The 21,198-nt window shown below is 39.4% G+C and overlaps 1 protein-coding gene across 10 annotated transcripts in view; it reads right to left on the bottom strand.

Moving 5' to 3' along the window:
- ASPH (aspartate beta-hydroxylase) overlaps positions 1 to 21,198 on the bottom strand; it is a 219,514-nt gene that overhangs the window by 99,496 nt on the left and 98,820 nt on the right. For all 10 annotated transcript variants that reach the window (XM_071207828.1, XM_071207827.1, XM_058275567.2 and 7 more), the window contains one exon: positions 20,631 to 20,672. In XM_071207828.1, coding sequence (XP_071063929.1) covers positions 20,631 to 20,672 — 42 coding nt within the window. The remainder of the gene's footprint in view (positions 1 to 20,630; positions 20,673 to 21,198) is intronic.

The raw sequence follows: 21,198 nt of genomic DNA on the forward strand, positions 1-21,198 counted from the left end.
AATAGTTCCTCATATCTGTATACCATGATACCATCAACAAAGCAAAATCATCATCAGACCTACACAAAAACTTCACAACAGAAGGAAGCAACATCTCCACATTTCACACACAGAAAAAGGTTAGTTCCAAGGCGCAGAGAGTTCAAGATCAAATGGCACATAAGGACTGGTAGAGATGAGACCAGAACTCCTGGAAAAGAACCTCTTCCACTGCAATGCAACATATTTCTCCTTTTGAACAAGTGGCTTTCCACTAGGAAGAGGAATGGTAAATGCCTACAAATAAAACATTCATAATGGGGGGGGGGGAGATGGCTACTTTAAAGGCTGACACAGGCTGAAGAATATTCTTATTATTCCCAAATGTCCTCTAATGTCAAGATGGGTCCCAATCTCCAAACACCACATTCAACCACACACTTTAATCTAAAAATGAAATGACCGGTGTGGAGCTGGCCCATGCACAGTCCTGATGTGCCCAAGGAGTGCCCTGCCACGCAGTGGTGTCCCCCGCGTAGGGGAGCTCCACGTGCAAGGAGTGCGCGCCATAAGAGAGCCGCCCAGCACGAAAGAAAGTGCAGCCTGCCCAGGAATGGCGCCGCACACATGGAGAGCTGACACAGCAAGATGATGCAACAAAAAGAAACATAGATTCCCAGTGCCGCAGATAAGGATAGAAGCGGTCACAGAAGAACACACAGCGAATGGACACAGAGAGAAGACAACTGGGGGGGGGGGGGGGGAGAGAAAAAAAAAATTAAAAATAAATAAATAAAAATAAAACGAATCAAAATGAAAATGAAAACCCAATGATGGACCAAGGTAGAAAAGTCAAGCGAGTATATCTGTCACTCTGACACCCACTCACTAAGCATGTTTTATAATTTTCATCTAAAGGCAATTAAAAATATTCCCCATTTTCCTCTTTCTTTCTCACACGTCTCTTTACTTGTGTTTTATCATCGCAGGGAAATACCCCAGGAAGTATGTCTCGCTATTATACTTCTCAGGGGGTAAAAGACAATCTGCCACTGGTCTCCTTCCTCACAGCACTCAGAGGTATGCAATTAATGGCACAACAACACACACCCTGCTGTGGCCGGTACTGCTTGACTCTCATGGCTGTTAGCAAGTGCCCTGAAAAAATATACGGCAGAGAAATGCACGAGGGGTTCATGGCAGCAGTTAAACAGCAAGATCTGGTATGAATCAAAGTGACAAGGCACAGTAATAAAAAGCTCACCCAAGTTCACTGGTTTTATATTGAAGCTGTAATTTGCAATTAATGCTCCTTCCACCCTCTGACTAGCTGAATGACACTAGGAATAACATCCCTAATATGGAGGTAAGCATGCACAAGGAAGCCAGTGATCCTTGGGGGAAAGAAGCCACATTTCAGTGAAGTGCGAAAAATCAAGGTTATTACAGAAACATATCTTTATCAAACCTTGCCTTTCATGTAAAGGATATCAATTAAAGGTATCAGGTTGTATAAATAGATTGCATCTGCCCTTGTTTCAAATATGGCTTTGAGTGTGCTTTGCACAATTTGAGCCACGTTTGCCGCTAACTAGCCCTTAAGTTTCCAGATAAATAATACAGATGGTCTTAGAAATAGACTCTAACTAAATCCATTACATGGAAAGGAGCAAAAGGAAGACAGTATCATCAATGGCATTGAAGACTCAGAGGAGAGAGTGGTAAAAATCACTGAGTTTAGGGGAAAAAAAATGAATTAAGACAACTTGCACAAATGGTGGCAGTGTCAGAATTTCAAAAAGACTCTTAATCAATTTAGCCTGCTTTCTAAAGGGCATCTCCCATGATACTCCAGAAGTGTCGCTCTGGGAATAAGGATCCGTTTGCTGTGTGCAGAATACACGTGAGAGTTTTTTCCACGTCAACCTATTACCACAATTGACGAAGTATCTGAATTCACAGGGACTTGCAAAGAAAATTCAGTGAGATAAGCCTTGCTTGCTACTTGAAGGTCAGCTCAGATATCCAGGCCCTGATGAGGACTTTAGCTTCTTTCTATCTTTACAGTTTGGTATTCTTTCCTAGATGCCCCTACAGCATTTTGTTCATCATTTCTACCTCCTTAGACTTATTTGCCCACATGGTCTTCAGGGCCCTGAACACAGCATGGCACACAAAAGAAGCTCAAAGTTTCTTAAATAAGTGAATTATCTCCCTTAGCAAGAAGCTGGTATCCCTTTCCACTCGGTTCCCATTTCCTTTCTTTAAAAAGGGACAGCATGCAGGGGGCTGGCAAAAGTCCCGGTACATGTACTTTCACCCAGCACAATCCCCTGTAAAATAAAATGCTAGAATATATAAATTTGTATGTATGCTTCTCTCCTTCACGCACATACCTGATTGCTTAAAAACTGACTCAAAGGGAAAAATCAGTATTCTCTGATTCTACCATAACCAACTGGATGAAAAAACTTCTGATTTGAAATGAGTTTAGAATTTATAAATCTAGGTTGCTGCCTAGTCTCCTTAAGTGACTAATTTATCTAGCAGGGAGCAACTTGGCAGGGAGGTAGGGTGGGGCCAGAACCATGAGGCAGATGCCTCTAATCACCTCGGTGACACTTTCTTATTTTACTGATAAGAGCTGCAAAAAGTTCTCCCTGGCCACTCACGGATAGGTCCATGGCAATGACCTGTTAAACCAAATGCTCTCCTTGCTCAGGGCACAGCCAGTTCCTGTTCAGAAGAAAGCCAAAAGGCAAGACAATAAATTGGAATGAATTTTTTTTTTGGTTATTAGGTTTATATTTTTCCCCAGAAAATGTTTATCCCATAGAGAAACAAGTCTATTAAATGACTTGTTCCAAAACCCCGAGTATTTTGTAACCCACACATGAGAATTAAATGAGTACCACTGAGCAGTCAAAATCCCAAAGAGAACAATTTCTATGCCCGGCTGTTGTAGGAGGGTGGGCAGAGAGTCCCTGGGTTGGGGGCACTGAGCGGCAGGTAGCCTAGAGGCAGTGGTCTCCTCCTCAGCTTTCTTCCCAGGAAGTATATTTGCAACACTGGAAGAGGCTTGCTTTTCTCCAGCATTTGCGGACATCAATTTCATAGTCGTTGAGGATAACAGAGAAAGCGAGACAAAACAATTTTCTTTAATCCCTGAAGTTTGAACATACGTAGATGGCAACTGGGAATTCGTTCAAATTATTCTTAGTTTTTGCAGTGGTTTGGAGCTGTCTTAAACTTAATCCATTCCTGGGGTCTCAACCCATAGGGACCTTTTGATGAGGCGACTCCAGTTAAGGTGCAGCCCAGCCCCATCAAGAGGGGTCTTCATCCTATTCCTGGAGTCCTTTATAAAAGAATGAAATTTGGACAGAGAGGGAGGAAGCCACAGATGGAGCAGCCAGAAGCTGAACATCAACAGAACCCAGAAAGAAGGGTGAGACCAGGAGACGCCGCCTTGTGCCTTGCCATGTGACAAGCCAAGAACCAAGGATTTCCAGCAGCCAGCCTCAGAACACCAGTCTTTAGGGAGAAAGCATCACCTTGATTACCCCTTGATTTGGACTTATTCCTGGCCTCAAAACCATGAGCTAACAAATTCCCATTGTTTTAACCCTCCATTGGAGTGGTATTTGCTTCAGCAGCCCGGGAAACTAAAACAGTCTTGATTCAAATTTGCCTGGTGTGGCAAAGGAATGGGCCAGTGTGAGGTGAGAGGAGAAGCCACAGATGAAAAAAACATGGGAAATGAAAGCATTCGAGCCCACACCAAGATGAAGATGGGATATCTCATGATCCACCTTGTCATATATTTAGGTTGGTGCAAAAGTAATTGTGGTTTTGCATTGGTGAGATTTGCCATTTGATACTGGCATACATTCTTAAATAAATGTGGTTATGTGCATTTCTTGCTTTATGTTTTTTTTGCTAATGACTTACTACTTTATTTTCTATTTATTTTAGACTATGTAAATGATGTTAGACAAAAAGCAAATTCAAGCAATTTTATTATGTGGGTTCAAAATGGGTCATAAAGCAGCAGAGACAACTCACAACATCAACAACACATTTGGCCCAGGAAGTGCTAACAAATGTACAGTGCAGTGGTGGTTCAAGAAGTTTTACAAAGGAGACGAGAACCTTAAAGATGAGGAGCATAGTGACCGGCCACTGGAAGTTGACAAAAGCCAATTAAAAGCAATCATCGAAGCTGATCCTCTTAAACTTCATGAGAAGTTGCCAAAGAACTCAACGTCCACCGTTTTACAGTCGTTCGGCATTTGAAGCAAATTGGAAAGATGAAAAAGCTTGATAAGTGGGTGCCTCATGAACTGACCAAAAATTTTAAAAATCGTCGTTTTGAAGTGTCGTCTTCTCTTATTCTATGCAATAATAACAAACCATTTCTCATTTACATTGTTACATGCAATGAAAAGTGGATTTTATACAACAACCAGTGATGACCAGCTCAGTGGTTGGACTGAGAAGAAGTTCCAAAGCACTTCCCAAAGCTGAACGTGCACCAAAAAAAATGTCATGGTCATTATTTGGTGGTCTGCTGCTGGTCTGATCTACTACAGCTTTCTGAATCACGGCAAAACCATGACATCTGAGAAGTATGCTCAGCAACCTGATGAGATGCACTGAAAAGTGCAACACCTGCAGCTGACAGTGGTCAACAGAAACAGCCCAATTCTTCACCATGACTAAGCCTGACCACACCTCGCACAACCAATGCTTCAAAAGTTGAACAAACTGGGCTATCAAGTTTTGCCTCATCCGCCATATTCACCTGACTTCCCACCAACTGACTACCACTTCTTCAAGCATCTTGACAACTTTTTGCAGGGAAAACACTTCCAAAACCAGCAGAATGCAGAAAATGCTTTCCAAGAATTCACCGAATCCTCAAGCACAGATTTTTACGCTACAGGAATAAACAAACTTATTTCTCATTGGCAAAAATGTGTTGATTGTGTGGTTCCTATCTTGATTAATAAAGATGTGTTTGAACCTAGTTATAATGATTTAAAATTCATGGTCCAAAACCACAATTCCTTTTGCACCAACCCAATCCTAATACCCCACAGAAGAAGCACTGCTAGCTACCTCAGAGCCATGCTGCAGCTAAGGTTGCTTACCATTTGTGGCTCGTGTGAGTGATCTTCAAGATGGCTGTTTAATAAGTTCGTAATCAATTTTTTTCCATAGTATAGGTACCATTCTTCTCAAACAATCTGTTTTTGTTATTATTATGTTATGTTAAACTCAAGAATCACTTTAAGTGGGATTCAAGTATTTTCAAGTTGCTGAACCAGGTGGTCCCAATAAATTTTTTTAGTTAAGATCCTGGTACACAGACCAGATTGGCCAGGTGTGCGTTGCCCTGTATCAGGCAGTTTTCACCCAGGACTGTGTGCATTAGTTACTAAGGCCCAGATCTATGAAATCAGCACAGCTGGGGGAGCAGCCCCAGGCATTTATTTTTTTCTTAAAGCTCCCCAGTGTGAAGCTAACATGCGAGCCAGGTTGAGAAATGCTGCAATATACACTGGTGCATAAATGGCCTGGTTTAGTTTAGTTTTGTTTTGCGGGAAAAGGGGTGGGTCATTTACTTCATGAGCAATTAATTATTCATATATTAGCTTCAAATGATGTAAATGGAAGGCGAAGAGGAAGAGGCAAATGGAAAGTTAAATAAAGCGTTATGGCACTTGGTAAACCACAAGTGTTACTGATATGGCCGTACTCTTGGACCAACTCCTCAGAGGACGCAGCGGAGGTAAGCGATGGGGCTGGAGGACGCTCTGGCCTCGGCGGAATTGGACACTCTTCCTCCGAATGGAAATCTTGCTTTCTGCCAGCAAGCATCCTCCTGCTAACGGCTTTACTTGAGGTCTGTCCCCAAATTCCTGTGATGACAGACTTCTCTCCGTTGCCTGCAGCCTGATCTCTCTCCACCACCTGTTGTTGTGCCTAAATTTCTGTCCTGTCCTAAGAGTCTGTTCCCAGGTTCCAGCCACTCCCACCCAGTTCTTTGTCACTGCTGACCGGGTTCAGGAGCAGCAAAGGATTGGAAGGTCTGAGTAGATGAAGAGGAAGAACGAAGAACATGCTAGCAAAGTATGAATGATATCCTGTAATGGCAGGGATAAGCAGTGGACCAGCTTCACAGGCAGAAGGTGATAAAATCGCCGAAACTGGAACATAGAGAGGATCTGACATATTTAATTACCAATACTTTCTATTGTCAGTGCATATTTGGTTTTTAAGTGAAAAACACATAAACATATGGCAAGAATTACCACTATAAATGCCAGTACAATCTACCATTGTATTGGAAGAAAGAAAAATGCTGCAGGGAAGAGCTCTGCAATCAGACTAATGTAATTTTCTGTAATGCATTTTTCAAACTAATGTACTCTCCAATTTGAAGTCTTGTTTAAATAAATGAGCATATTCAACTACCCGTAGTGCTGCCTTTTTATGACATATTTTTTGTACTATTTTGGGCTTTATGTGATGAATATATTAATCTTTAATTTGCCTTAGTATACAAATAGAGAATATATTAATAGACACATTAATAAACTTTTGGATAATAAATCCAAATAAGGAGACTTCATCTGACTGGAAGACAGTGTCACATTTTCCATCAATTAAAAAAATTAAGAGCTTCATGATAATTTTAAAACATGCTAATATCTGAGGTTTTTTTCTTTCAGAAACATGTTTTACTTTCTTGATCACATTATCAGAATCATTACACAAATTAGCTTTGCAAAATGTTAAGTGCTCAATGGGAAGCATTAGAATGGGATTTTAATGATAACGAAGAATTTGCTATTATTGTCCTGTGGTGTGTTTGACTGAAGGTTCACTCTGGTGGAAACAGGTGTCCTAAATTATCACTCGTACTACCAACAGTTAAAATCATGAGACAAAAAATAAAAACAAAGTAAATGTGTATTTCAACATAACTTAAAAATTCTAGTACACTTGCTGATACCAATAATATATGCTGAGCTTATTTAAATGACTAAAATTGCTGTAATTAAACTTCTCTTTAAATCAGACTTGTAAAGAGTCAGAAATCTCCTATAATTAACTTATCTGTAGAAGTAATCAGACAATAACTGCTGGTATATTTTAGGAACCACGAAAACTACAGTAGCTGTTGAATGAAATGACTATAATAAATCTTTAACAGCAGTTATCTCATAACCTCCGTTCACAGCTGTAAAGCTTTCCTTTGACTTGTTTTAAATGTGCTGTGGCTACCTTGCCCTTGTACTATATGGAAAATTACCAAGGCATGGTGGTGCAGCCTCAGCCGAACCACCGGCTTGTGCTACAACATCTGGGTGGGCTGTTAGTACTAAGCGTTGAGGAATACTTAGTGTTTAGGGACTGCTAAATACAGTGAACTCATGCAGCTAAAAGACAGCAGCCCTTACTAAACTGGCCATGCAGTAAATATATTCAAGGCAGTGATGACATGTTAAGTCCATGTGCATCAATGTAAAGGACCCTCAGACACTGAATGACTAAAGCTAGGTGGCAGGTGTCCTCACAACCACGTAATACAGTTCTTATCACAATAAGATGAAAGAATGAACTCTTTGAGGAAGGGACATACTTCCCAAGCTTCCAAGTCAAAGCTGTATAGATAAGACCCATCTGAATCAGTACTGCCCAGGGTTTTGGTACATAGTTTGTTATTTTGTATAGAAAAATATATCAAAGCAAGGAGATACTGTGTGAGATCTTCTCAAAGTACTCTAACAGACTAGAAACACGATTTTCTTTCATATATGCATTCATGTACACATTTATTCCCACCATTATAGATAGTAAACAGATAAAGAACAAACTGGGAAAAAGTATTTGCAATATCAAAAACCAACAAAGCATTAATATCAATAATATAAATGAAACCTCTGAAAATCAAGGAAAAAAATAGCTCAAAGGAAAATAGACAAAAAAATATGAACAGGCAGTTCATAGTGAGGGAATCAAGAATGGCTTACAGTTTTATGAGGAGTGCTCAAATTCTCTGGTATTTGCAGAGTATTAATATTTCATTAAGTCAATGAAATAACATTTAATACTCATTGGGTCAAAAAAATTCAAAAGATGGGAAGACACCAAGTAGACTGCTGAAAACTGACTACTGACTGTGTTTGAGGCCATTAGTACTGTAATAATGTTAACTTTCCGATTCTGGTAATCATATTGTGATAATGTCAGAAAACATCATTGTTCTTAGGAAATATACATTGAGAGGGTAGAGGGATATATCGTCAACTTACTCCTCAATTGTAAACCAAACATACAGGCACACACATATTCATATATACATACAAATACACAGAGAAGAGAGAGAGAATGAGAAATCACATGAGAGAAAATGTTAACAACTGGAAAATCTAGGCAAAGTTTCCATAGGGCACATAGGGGTTCTTTGAACTATTCTTAAAACTCTTTTTTAAGTTAAAAATGATAATACGAAAAGTCAGAAAAACAAATGGTAAAATGTCAACAGTTACTGGATCTGCCAGATGAATACATGGGTGTTTCCTGATTCAAATATTCTTTGTATTATAAACAAAAAAGTTGAGTAAGACAAGCACCCTTATAAAACTTATAGTCTAGACAAAAAGCGAGACAAGTACCACGAGAAATACCTTACAAGGGATCCTGGCATGGAGGAGTGTTCAGTGTCTGCTGAATTAATATCCATCTATCTGAATATAAGGGAAAGATTGCTGGGCTCTTACCAGCTTTACCACCTTCAAGCTCTGTGGTTCTCAGCAATTCTCTTATAACCACCCTGAACCTCAGGTTTCCTTGTTTGTAACTTTAAGAATGAACAAACAATTCCAAGGCAGGACTTCCAGTAAGGGTAGATGGAGGAAGTTGTGTGATTCTTCCCACAAACATCAATTATTAAAAAACTGGATAGAAACATGAAAAGAAGTATTTGAAGGCACTGGAAAGGCAGGCAGCAACCTGAGAAGAGCTTCTTCTTGATAGCCTGTTTCAACACTGGGTAGGGATGGTGAGTTTGTGGTTCTCTTTACTGGGGTGTTCGCCAATCACCCCAGGTCCAGCAGTGGAAAACTGCAGCTTTCCCTGCTGAAGGGTCAGGTGGTGGCGTTCACAACAGCCAAGCAGGTGAAAATTTAAAGGTGAAATTTTGGAAGCAAGAGATCCACAGAAGGAAGGAGATCTAAAATCTGAGAATAAACTCAGCTAACTGATAATCCTTCCACCTGGACAGTGACACCAGGGAGCCTGGTGGAAAAGCCGGCAGCAACTAGAGGGGAATGCATTAGTTGTTATCGCTGCAAAACAAATTATCCCAAAACTTAGCAGCACAAAACAATCAAACATTTATTACCTTGCTACATGGACCTCTCCCTAGACCTACTTGTGTATTCTCATGACAGAGCAGCTGGTTTGCCCCAGAGTGAGTGATCCAAAGGAAAGCAAGGTAGAAGGTACAATGTTTTTTATGATGTAGCCTTGGAAGTCACACTGTCATTTTTGCAATATCCTACTGGTTACACGGGCCAGTCATATTCAATGTGAGAGAGTATGAATACAGGTACATGAAAAGCAGGAGGCAAGAATCACTGGGGACCTTCTTTCAGACAAGATACCACAAGGATCCACCCTGGGAAGACAGATCAGCTTCTGGTGATATCTACATTTGTTTTTGTTTTACTGAGTGCATTTTCCGTTACACATGCAGAAAAAGGAAGTGCAAGCCCTACTGGTTTGAGGTATAAAAGGGCAGAATTCGTGGCAGCAGAGCAACTGAAAATTTAGATGGTGAATCCCAGAAGCAAGGAGAAATCCCAGAAGCAAGCCCCAAAATCTGAGTATAAATTCTGCCCTAATCTTTGGCTGACAGCTAAACTATGCAGGCGCAGAGAACCCCACCCTCATCCCCCACTTTGACCAGAGATATGGCTTTTTAAAAAGCAGCTGGAAGCCAAAAAACTGAGCAGAAAAAGTCTTTTTGAATAGTCAAAAAAAACAAAAACAAAAACAAACTGAGCAGAGCCATTAGCTGCTTCACACCCCAGGGGAGACAGAGTTCAGTGAGAGTCCAAGTGAGTTAAATGTCTACTAGATACCATAATCCCAGGGGAAAAAAACAAGCAATTTCAGTGTTATAACACCATATTATATACAGAATTCAATTTTCAATTTAAAAAATTACACGTGCAAGACATGACCCACACTCAGAGAAAAAAAAAGTAGTCAACAGAAACTGTCTCCAAATGTGCCTATAGGCAAGGTTATTTAGATTACAAATATGTATAAAGAATTCAAGAAAAGCATGGCTTAATGAGTGAACAGATAGGGAATCTCAACAGTGAAATGGAAACCATAAAAAGAGCCAAATGGAAATTAAGAGATGAAAATGAACAGTAATTGAAATGAAAAATTTTCAGATGGGCTCAACAGCAGATTTGAAATGGCAGAAGAATCACCAAACTTGAAGAAAGCAATAGAAATTTTGCAATCCAAAGGAAAGAAAATTGAAGAAAAGTAAACAAAGTTTCAGAGACTTATATTACCAAGCAGTCCTACATAACATGTATTTGGAGTCACAGAAGTAAAGTGAAAGAAAGAAGAAAAAATATTTGAAAAGAGAAATAATGGCTGAAAGATACTTAACTCAGAAGATTTCTTTGGGGCAAGAATTAAATGAGAACCTATGTGGAAATAATTTGCTATGTGGTCTACTGTTGACACTTAAACATCATTGGATACTTTGATTTCTGTTTACAAGCTCTTCCTGTCCACCATTTAGACTTTTTTGCATCTCATATTTTCACCATCAGATGAAGAGGCAATTAAATCCCAGAAGGGATAAACCACATATTTTTAAATATTACAGCTATATATTCAACACCTACTTTGTAATTGTTAAGTGTTGTTGAGAGGGGGATGGGATCTTGGTTCCAACTTTTATAAAAAGCAAGTTGTTAAATCTTAAACCAAAAGCACAAGCAATGAAAGGGAAAAAATGGATAAATGGGACCTCCTCAAACTTAAATACTTTTGGGCTTCAAAGGTCTTTGTCAAGAAGGTGAAACTGCAACCCACTTATTGGGAGAAAATATTTGGAAACCTAATATCCAATAAGGGCTGGATTTCCATGCTATATAAGGAGATCACACAACTCAACAATAAAAGAGCAAGTAATCCAATTTAAAAATGGGCAAAAGACTTAAACAGACACTTCTCACAAGAGGAACTACAAATGGTGAAAAAGCACATGAAAAAAATGTTCAATATCACTAACCATTAGGGAAATGCAAATCAAAACTACAAAGATATATCATGGCACACCTCACAGAATGGCCATTATTAAAAAACAGAAAACCACAAGTGCTTGAGATGATGTAGAGAAATAGAACACTCCTTCACTGCTGGTGGAAATGTAGAATGGTACAGCCCCTGAGGAAGATAGTTTGGCAGTTCCTCAGGAGGTTAAATATACAACTGTTGTATGATCTGACAATCCCTCTACTAGGAATATACCCAGGAGAAATGAAAACAGTGACACGAACAGACATTGGCACACCAATGTTCATAGCAACATTATTCACAATTGCCAAAAGACAGAAATAAACCAAGTGTCCATTAACCAATGAATGGATAAACAAAATGTGGTATATGTATATGATGGAATATTATGCTGCTGTAAGAAGAAATGAGTCTGGGATGAATATGCATGGATGAACCTAGAGGATATTAAAATAAGAAAATAAGCCAGATACAAAATGACAAATACTGTATGGTCTCACTAATATGAACTAAATGCAAAGAATAAACACAGGGAGTTAAAGCCTGGACTATACTAGGAGATAAGATGAGGACTGAAGAGGGGTACTGATGCTTAATGTATGCAGAATTTTCAATTAGCTTGACTGTAAAAGTGTGGAAATGGGGGAGTGGGTGTAGCTCAGTGGTTGAACACCTGCTTCACATCTATGAGGTCCTGGGGTCAAGCCCTGAGACCCTCTAGGGGAAAAAAAAAAAAAAAAGGAAATGTGGAAATGGATAGAGTTGATGGTAACTGACATGGCTGGTTTATAAATAGGATTGTGGCTGAAAGGGGTGTCTGGAGACATAAATGTCAATTGAAAGAAAGCTAGAGAATAATCTAGGCACTGAGTAACATGGTGAAACTGGAGGTGAAAGGATTGTGGTTAAAAATACACGAATGTTCTTCTATGAACTAGAACAAATGTACATCACTATTACAAGGTAGTAAAAATACAGTGGTGCATGGGGAAAATACAATTAATGTAACTTACGGACTATAGTTAACAGTAATATTGTAATTTTCTTGCATCAATGTCAAAGAAGATACTATATTACAGCTAAGGGTTAGTAATGGGGGCTATGGGATTTTTTTCTTTTGGACTAAGGAAAAGGTTTACTGAGGTGATGACTACACAAGTCTGTGGTGAGAGCCACTGACTGTACACTTTGGACAGAATGTACAAGGCATAAGAGAGTATAACGTGAACCATGTGATAGAAGATGGACTGTGGTTAACAGCAGAAATACGAGAATGTTCTCTCATGAACTATAACAATGTACAATACTAATACATGGTGTTAATAACAGGAGGTATATGGAAAAAACATACCAAATGTAAGCTATGTATCTTAATGGTAGTAGTCTGATCATGTTCTTTCATAATCTGTAACAAATGTTCCACAACAATGTAAGGTGTTGGTGGAGGGGTGATGTATGGAATTCTGCACATTATGCATGATGGCTTTGTAAGCTCACAACTTCTCTAATAAAAAAAAGAAACTTTTTAAAAAGCAAGTTGTCTAGAAATTAATGGTCAAATTCAAATACATGCTAAGAATCTGTCAGCAAAGGATCCCATGGAACACAGAAATGTGCACTTCTTCAGCTGGGGTAGGAGATGGGGTTGTAGTCAGGGAAGATTTCCCAGAAGAGGTAGCCTCTAAGCTCGGTTCTAAGGAATAGGAGTTTGCCGGGCGAAGAGGAGTTGGGAGGCAAGGAAGGGCATTTCAGAGAGGGGAAGGCCAGAAGCAGGAGCCAGGTCCTGAGATGCTTTATGAGCTGGATGAAGGAATTTAGGTTCTTATCTTCAGTGGGGAACAATTTTGCTAAAATATGCTACATACAATTGTTAAGAACTGGAGGAAAAACTTCAAAGGTGATATGTTAAAAAATAAGTAAAAGGAAAACTTCTGAGGCTTATTATCTGTGTTTGTTCCATCTCTGTTTTCCTTATGATCACAGAAAACTAGAAACCCATATGAGATACTAGCTGCGACATGCTGATTTATTGGCTATACTTTAAGTATAGCTCAGCCTTTCTTTAAGTTGCTTCACAAATGTGATTTCTATTAAGTACAAACATGACTTGTTTTCTAGTGCCATCTGGTGTTTAGTTAGGACACTGATGACTACTTTTAAAAAAGTTAAATTGAAACCTGTAAATCTTTAAATGCCTTTCTAAAGACATTCATGAAATATGCTTAACTGTAATAAATGCTACAATTGGATATTAAGAATTAGTCTAAATGAAAGACCAAATTCAGGAAAAGTGTATGATCCAAATGCAATTTCATCTAACACATACACACAAGCAAACACACAGTCCCTTTCTGAAGTCATAGTATTTCATTGTTCCTCAAACATCAGCAACTAATAGCTCACATTTGTTCTATATTAAATAAGTAAAATGTGGCCTTTTATTTTCAAGCACTTTGTCAAAGCATACCTTTGTAAGGACTTCGCCTTTGACTTCTCTCTCCTCTCACACCCATCCTATCCATTAGCAAATCTTATGGACTATACTTCCAAATATACGTGCATATTGAGTATATGCAAAATCTAATGACCACTCATGACCTCTGCCCCTTCATCCTATTCCAGGTCATCATCATCTCTTCCTAGACAATTGCAATAAGCTCCAAATTGCTCTCTCTCCTTCCCATCTCATACTCCTATAGCCAAAACGAGCATTTTAAGAAGTAAAGCAGGGAAGCGGACTTGGCCCAGTGGTTAGGGCACCACTTACCACATGGGAAGTCCGTGGTTCAAACCCCGGGCCTCCTTGACCTGTGTGGAGCTGGCCCACGTGCAGTGCTGATGCGTGCAAGGAGTGCCCTGCCACACAGGGGTGTCCCCCGCGTAGGGGAGCCCCACGCGCAAGGAGTGCGCCCCATAAGGAGAGCTGCCCAGCGCGAAAGAGAGTCCAGCCTGCCCAGGAATGGCGCCACACACACGGAGAGCTGACGCAACAAGATGACGCAACAAAAAAAGACACAAATTCCAGGTGCCGCTGACAAGAACAGAAGCGGACACAGAACACACAGCAAATGAATACAGAAAGCAGACAACTGTGGGCGGGAAAGGGGAAAGAAATAAATTTAAAAATAAAGGAAAAAAACAGAGGTAGAGTACTTTATATTTAAAAAATAATAATAAGTAAGGCAGATCATATCAATCTTCTGCTCAGAATCTTCCAAGGGTTTCCCATCTCACCAGAGGTAATATACGAAGTCCTTACTATGGCTTTCAAAGCCTTCTGTGATTTGGACCCCAAGCCCACTCTGATCTCAGGCCCCCTCTCATGTTCCTCACCAGCCACACTGGCCTCCTTCTAATCCTCAAACGTGCTAAGCACGCTCCACCTGAGGGACTAGGGCTGTGCTGTCCCCCCAGTGGAACACTATTCTCCCAGACGGCTGCACAGCTCACTCCCTGGCCTCTTCAAATCTCAGCTCAAATGTCATCTACATAGTAGAGCAGTAGCCTCTGCCCACTGCCATTCTCTGTCCTCTTCCTGTTTTGTATTCCTTTTCACATATATTACTATATAAAATTATATTCTAATTTTAAAACATTACCTATCTAACCCCATTCCCCTCACAATAAAATAGAAGTACAATGAGAGTTGGGACTTACTTTAGTGACTGTTTCAGCCTCAGTGCCTAAAACAGCACCCAGCTTATAAGGTACTCAATAAATATGTACTGAATAAATGAAGGAATAAAAATAATTGCTGGAATTTCATATCTAACAATCCATTTTGTGCTCCTCACTTACATTTTGGACTTGTGGAATATGGAAGCTGTGGGAAAAGATGACATCCAGTGGAGAGAAACTGATACAGCAATTTTGCCTAAAACAGATATAAAGGATCTGTTTCAATTTAGGAATCTAGCCTCTCCAACTAAGGGTTTATTTTGGAATAGCCCTATTCCAAACCTGTGGCTCCATCAATATAAACTAAATCTGATTCTCTAAAAGAGGAAAGGGATTGTGTAAGTATTAATCTAATCACATTCCATTCTTTCACTACATCTTCCAGAAGCTGAATATTTTCCTTTTGCTCTTCCTTAACAGTAAGCATTGATACATGAATCTATTTGAGTTGAAAAATAAGTAGTATCCCCAAAGCTGATTAATTTTCTAGATTAGGATTTTCAATTTATGGTACCACTGATTCATTACTCCTTTTAATTCTAAGACAATCCTCCATTCCATTCTTCGTACAGTATTTTAGTTATAAACATCTTTTGGTTGATACTAATATAAACTGCTAATTTTAAATGATCAGAGCAGGATCAACCAAACAAGCCAATCAGTCACACTGATTCTCCCCCACGGGCTCCATGAAGAAACCTGCCTAGAGGCTCTAGCCCCCCACTCCCCTGTAAAATTCCCTTTAGGATCGTAACCCCTGGAGGCTAGACCTGTGCGGGGTGTGCTGGGCCGTGAGAGGAGGCAGGGGCCCTCCACGTGTGAAATGGAGCTTCTGGCGCCTGAGCTGTGCAGATACAGGCTGTGACATGTTGTGGAAGGTCTGAGGCTGGATTAGTATGTGTTCGTTTGGCCTGCAATAAATGCCCACAATGCATCTCCCTTTTCTATACCTTTGTAAGATTAAACCTGGTGGACCTCTGATTTCCTAATGTTCCTGGAGCAAACCAGTTCAGTGTGTGAATGAGAAAGGCATCTGGTTTGCACAGAGACCTGCATGGGCCAGGTACAGCATCCCCCTACGCGCAGAGAAATGTCCAGACTCCCTGCCACGGTCTCCACGGCTCTCCGTGGGCTGCAACCTGCCCCTTTCTCTCTGATAGTGCCTCATACACACACTGCTTATTCAGGGCATGCCTTGAGCCTTTCCTTCCTTCCTCAGGACCTTTGCACAGACTCTTCCACTGTCCAAAATGCTCTTACCCCAAGGCTTTCAGAGCTGCCTCAAGCGCATCCTTTTCTTCCTTCTCTTCCTCATCTCCACTTCCCCCTCCAGCACACCATCCTGCTCTCCTCCTTCCAGCCCAGTGACTGCTCTTACAGTCTTTGTGTCTATTGCTGTTCTCCCCGCTAGAATGGGAACTCTGTGAAAGCAAAAACCTTGTCCACCTTGCTCATGTGTCCAACTGCCAAGAACATAGAGTAGGCATGCAAGTTGTTTGAATGGACAAATTGGTATACTTCATGATGAATGACGGGAAACCAGGCAGTTTTTAAAAATATATTCTGATGTAATCATGGGACTGGATACCCTATCTATTTAGGTGGTAGATGAAGACTGTGGTTAACAGGATAAATGTAAGAATGCTCTTCTTTACGAAGTGTTAAAAATATGGTGATACATGGGAAAATTACAACTGATGTAACTTAAGGGCAACAGTTAACAGAAATATTGTAAGTTTTTGTAGCAATGGCAAAGAAGATGTATCAATTTTAAGGGGGAAATAATGGAGTATGGGATGTTTTCCTTTTGGAGAAATGAAAACATTCTAAAATTGGCTGAGGTGATGACAGCACAACTCTGGGATGAAAATTAAAGCCACTAAGTGTACGCTCTGGATGGACCGTACAAAACATGGGACTATATAATGCAGGGAATCCAGTAGGGGAGATGGACTGTGGTTAATAGAAGAATTATGAGAACATTCTCTCATGAACTATAACAAATATGAAATGCAAATACACGGTGTTAATAATCATGTAGAATGGGGGAAAAATAAAAAAAGTTAAAAAGTTAAAAAATAAATATATATATGTGTGTGTGTGTATATATATTCTGATGACCTGTCTTTCTAGCATTGAATAGCAGCTATTTTCTAAAATATGGTGGTGGATTAGAGTGGTAAAGTCATTTGGTGACAAAAAAGAATAAGACAGTAAATGTCAAAGATTGCTAATTGCCTCTTCTCAATATTTGACATTCCCTTTTTCCAAGCAGAACCAGACCTTCAATTTTAGATTTAACGATATTCTGTCAGTGAAATGAAGTACCTAAGGAACCTACTCCTTCCTGCTTCCTGTTACCTGGATATGGATGTAATGGTTGGAGGTCAACCAACCACTCTGGAACATAAGGCTATACACTAAGGCAACTATCAAAGAGAGGGAAGGGAGAATAGTAAAGATAGGGGGCTTTTGAGAAAACCTGGATTTTACTGAAAAGTGTTCATTTTCCTTACCAATGTAGGACAGAAATCAAGAATAAAGAACAAAGAGGATTTGTTTTTCTTTCTCTCTTTTACACCCCAGGATCTAGGATCCTAAAGAGTGAGCTATGGTTGAACTTGATCCCGGAATATCTACTCCCTTGGTCTCTACAACTTTGGGTCCAAGGCAAACAGGAGTGCGGATGATCTCAGGGAGCTTCTCACAAAGTTACATTTATTCGACTTAAAAATATGACCTTTTTTCTTAAATTATATGTTTCCTACTTTTGGGGGTAGACATACATTTACTTTTCTAATTGATTACAACAGTAGATGTAGGTTTTTTAAAAGACCTGTTTTAGCAAAATAAAAAAACTGGCACACCTATGTTAGATCTCCAAATAGAGAGCAAAAAATCTACAAATGCCTTATCCCATTATACATTCCCAGAATACATTCTCTGATCATGGCATCCTGAATTCCAGGATTTGGATAAAACTAATAGCAGCAGATTGCATTTATTATTTGCAGATAATACTTTCATTTTATCCTTATGCAATAAAGTATACCTTTTAAGGTGTAAGAATTATTATATTCATTTCTGCATGAAGAAACTGAGGGGTAAAGTGTGTTTAAATATCAACATCACTAGCTGCTGAAATTCTCCTTCAAGCTTTGCCACTATCTAGCATGTCATGAATATATCAAAAGGTGGAGGGAAGAGTCTGTGTGAGTGTGAAGACAGAGCTAAATCCCACTTCTTTATAGAATAAAGCCAACTGACAGTTTCCAATATTGAGAAGAAAATGACAGTGTTGATAAATTATTTAGACATACATAAGTAAGTATTAGTAAGCAGCTGCATAAAGTCAAGGAGTGGGACTCAGGTAATACAGGAGAGGGAGTAGGAGAGTATTAGGGTAGAAGATCTCTGTGTTTTTGTTTTTTATTTTAATTAGAAGCCTTAACTTTTAACACTATACCAGTTTATTATTTAAAAAAAAAAATTAATTAAACTAGTGAGAAAAAAGGTATATAATCTAGTTGTCTAGTTCACAACCTATGGGTTGTAAAATTACCTGCTGTGGCAGTTTGAGATTTTACAAATTCCCGAAAGAGAAAGATTATGTTTGTAAACTATTCCTCTGGGTACGATACCCTTTGATTGTATTAAGTTCCATTGAGGGACCTTTGATTAGATTACTTGATAAAATTGCTATAGGGCTTTTTACTGGACTATGTAATAAGGCATGACGAGTTTGAGTCCCCTCCCTTTTGCTGTCTGCTATATACAGACACTCAGACAGACACAGGAAAAGAGAGCTCTGCCAGCTTTGATCCTGCCATGTGACAGAAAAGCTCAAACAGCTGAGGCCCTGGGGAGAGATGAGCCATTTACCTTATAACTTACAGCTGAAATAGGGAAGAGAGTAGAACAACTGAGACTGATATAGGAGGCCTGGAAAGAAACAAGGCCTATGCCAGAAGAAAGAGGACTACGGGATTGCTTAAGTATGAAACCTTAAGAAGCTGGGCAAGAGGAACAGCTCAAGAGGAAAGGGTGAGCCCATAGGGGAAGGCTGAAACCTGGGCAGAAATGGACTGCCATCTTACTTCACCACGTGGCAGCACACCAGGATCAAAAGTGACTTCAGTGAGAAAGCACCTCTGTGGCCTTGGTTTAGACTTTTCATAGCCTTGGAACTATAAGCTTTTACCCCAAATAAATCCCTTTACAAAAGGCAACAGATTTCTGGTACCTTGCATTAGCACTCCTTTGGCAAGTTAAGACACATGCCAAGGCCAGCAACTCCATCAAGTTTTTACACATTAAATAATTAAGAGCTTGGACATCGTATTGGTCAGTCAAAGGGGTGCTGATGCAAAGTACTGGAACTCTGTTGGCTTTTATAAAGGTATTTATTGGGGGTAGAAGCTTAAAGTTCCAAGGCCCAAAAGAGTCCAGCTCAAGGTTGCTTCCTTACCAAAGTCTGTTGCCATGTGTTAAAGCAAGATGGCAGATGACATCTGCCTGGTCTCTCCTTCCTTCTTCCTTTTAAGGCTCTATGGGCCCAGCTTCTTCTGTTCTCAGTTGGGGACTGGCATAGGCTGCTTGAGCCTTCTCTGTTCTGTCACGTGGCAGGACCAAAATGACCACGTTCTCTCCTCTTCTTATCTTCTTCTGTGTGTCTTCTTGAGTAAGTATCCATTTTTATAGCCCACCAAGGGAGGGGACTTAAACTGAGTTACACCCTATTGATGTCATCAAATCAAAGCCACTAATCTTGATTTAATCAAGTAAACATTAAACCTTTGAATTTAATGCAATGAAAGAGAATCACAGGCCAGGGTAAACAGTAAAATTTAATGCAATCAAAGTGTAAACAGGCCAGTTTACAAACATTGTACCTTTTTTGGAACTCAGAAATAATATCAAACTGCTACAGAAATTATATGTACTCCTATGCTGACTACGAATTAAATTAGTGGCATTTCTGAAATTGTAATAATTTTAATCATTAAAATTTTTATCATTCAAGTGATACTAAAAGTATAACTACTATTCCATGATCATCCATATAATTTTCTGTTAAAAATAATCCCTCATTTTGAGCAAGTTTAGGAAATTCTGTGATGAGTTAAAACACTAGGGTTATTAAGTTTATTAAAATGCCTTTGTAATAAACTTTTGGAAGGCAGAGATCATTCTTTCTATATGGCTGTAATTTTGTTGCCTGTCTTTTTTTGGTTTGTTCCTTCCAACATGTCAGAGGTTCTTGAAAAGGGAAATTTTGTTTGCATGTCTTTTTTCCTTGAAAAAAAGAACATATGTAACAAAAATAATATTTCACGTTTCCTAAGTGCTTTCCCTGTGCTGGACATTAATTTAACATTTGAAACATATTTTCACTTATTATTGTGGAAACACATTATGAAGTCTATGCAATTATTATTTCTAATGAGACAGAGACATTGAGAACTTTCCCAGACATACATATAGTGAATGCCAAGATGTTTGTTGGTAAAATCATTGAAATAATATACCTAGTAGCAATTTCCTTTAACTAGTAATATAAAATCATGTTATTCTTGGGTGGTATAGTGATGTTTTCTTATGTATTTTAAAGTCCATTTATTTGATCATCTCACCTTTCTCTTTTTGTTCTGGGTCATCTGTTTTTCTATTTGTTTCTGAAAATTAAAAATAAAACAAAATGAGCATTGTGCAAATCACCATTCAAACACCTGAAAGCATAGGACTACATTTAAATAAACGTGAAGAAATATAATTTAAGAAAAATACTTCTGGGCATACAATTCAATTAGACCAGTCTTAATTCTTTCCACATGAAATTTATTATCAAATATTAAAATGAAGCTCATTTAAATTAGCATTGACGACGGTATCAGGCCACAGGCTCCGTGTTCCTCCTCAGCAAGAGAAGTTTGGACAGGGGGACCTCTGCCAACTCCAAGAGTCTCTGCAGGTTCAGAGGGAAAAAGCCCTCATCAATGCTTGCTCGATACTTTGATTGCATCCTAAAACCCTAAGACGACTTTTCCAATTGCCAAGGTGTGCTTTGAAGGAATGCAGCCTATCATGCACATACAAAAGCAGTCTTGCTCCTCCAAGGACCCCAGATGTCGGGTGGGGGCTCTTGTGCCGCGCCCGCGTGAGTAGCCATCAGCGCGTCTTAACGAGACTCCTACAATCGCC

Source organism: Dasypus novemcinctus, chromosome 14 (genome assembly GCF_030445035.2).
Source record: "Dasypus novemcinctus isolate mDasNov1 chromosome 14, mDasNov1.1.hap2, whole genome shotgun sequence".
In the NCBI taxonomy this organism is placed as follows: domain Eukaryota; kingdom Metazoa; phylum Chordata; class Mammalia; order Cingulata; family Dasypodidae; genus Dasypus; species Dasypus novemcinctus.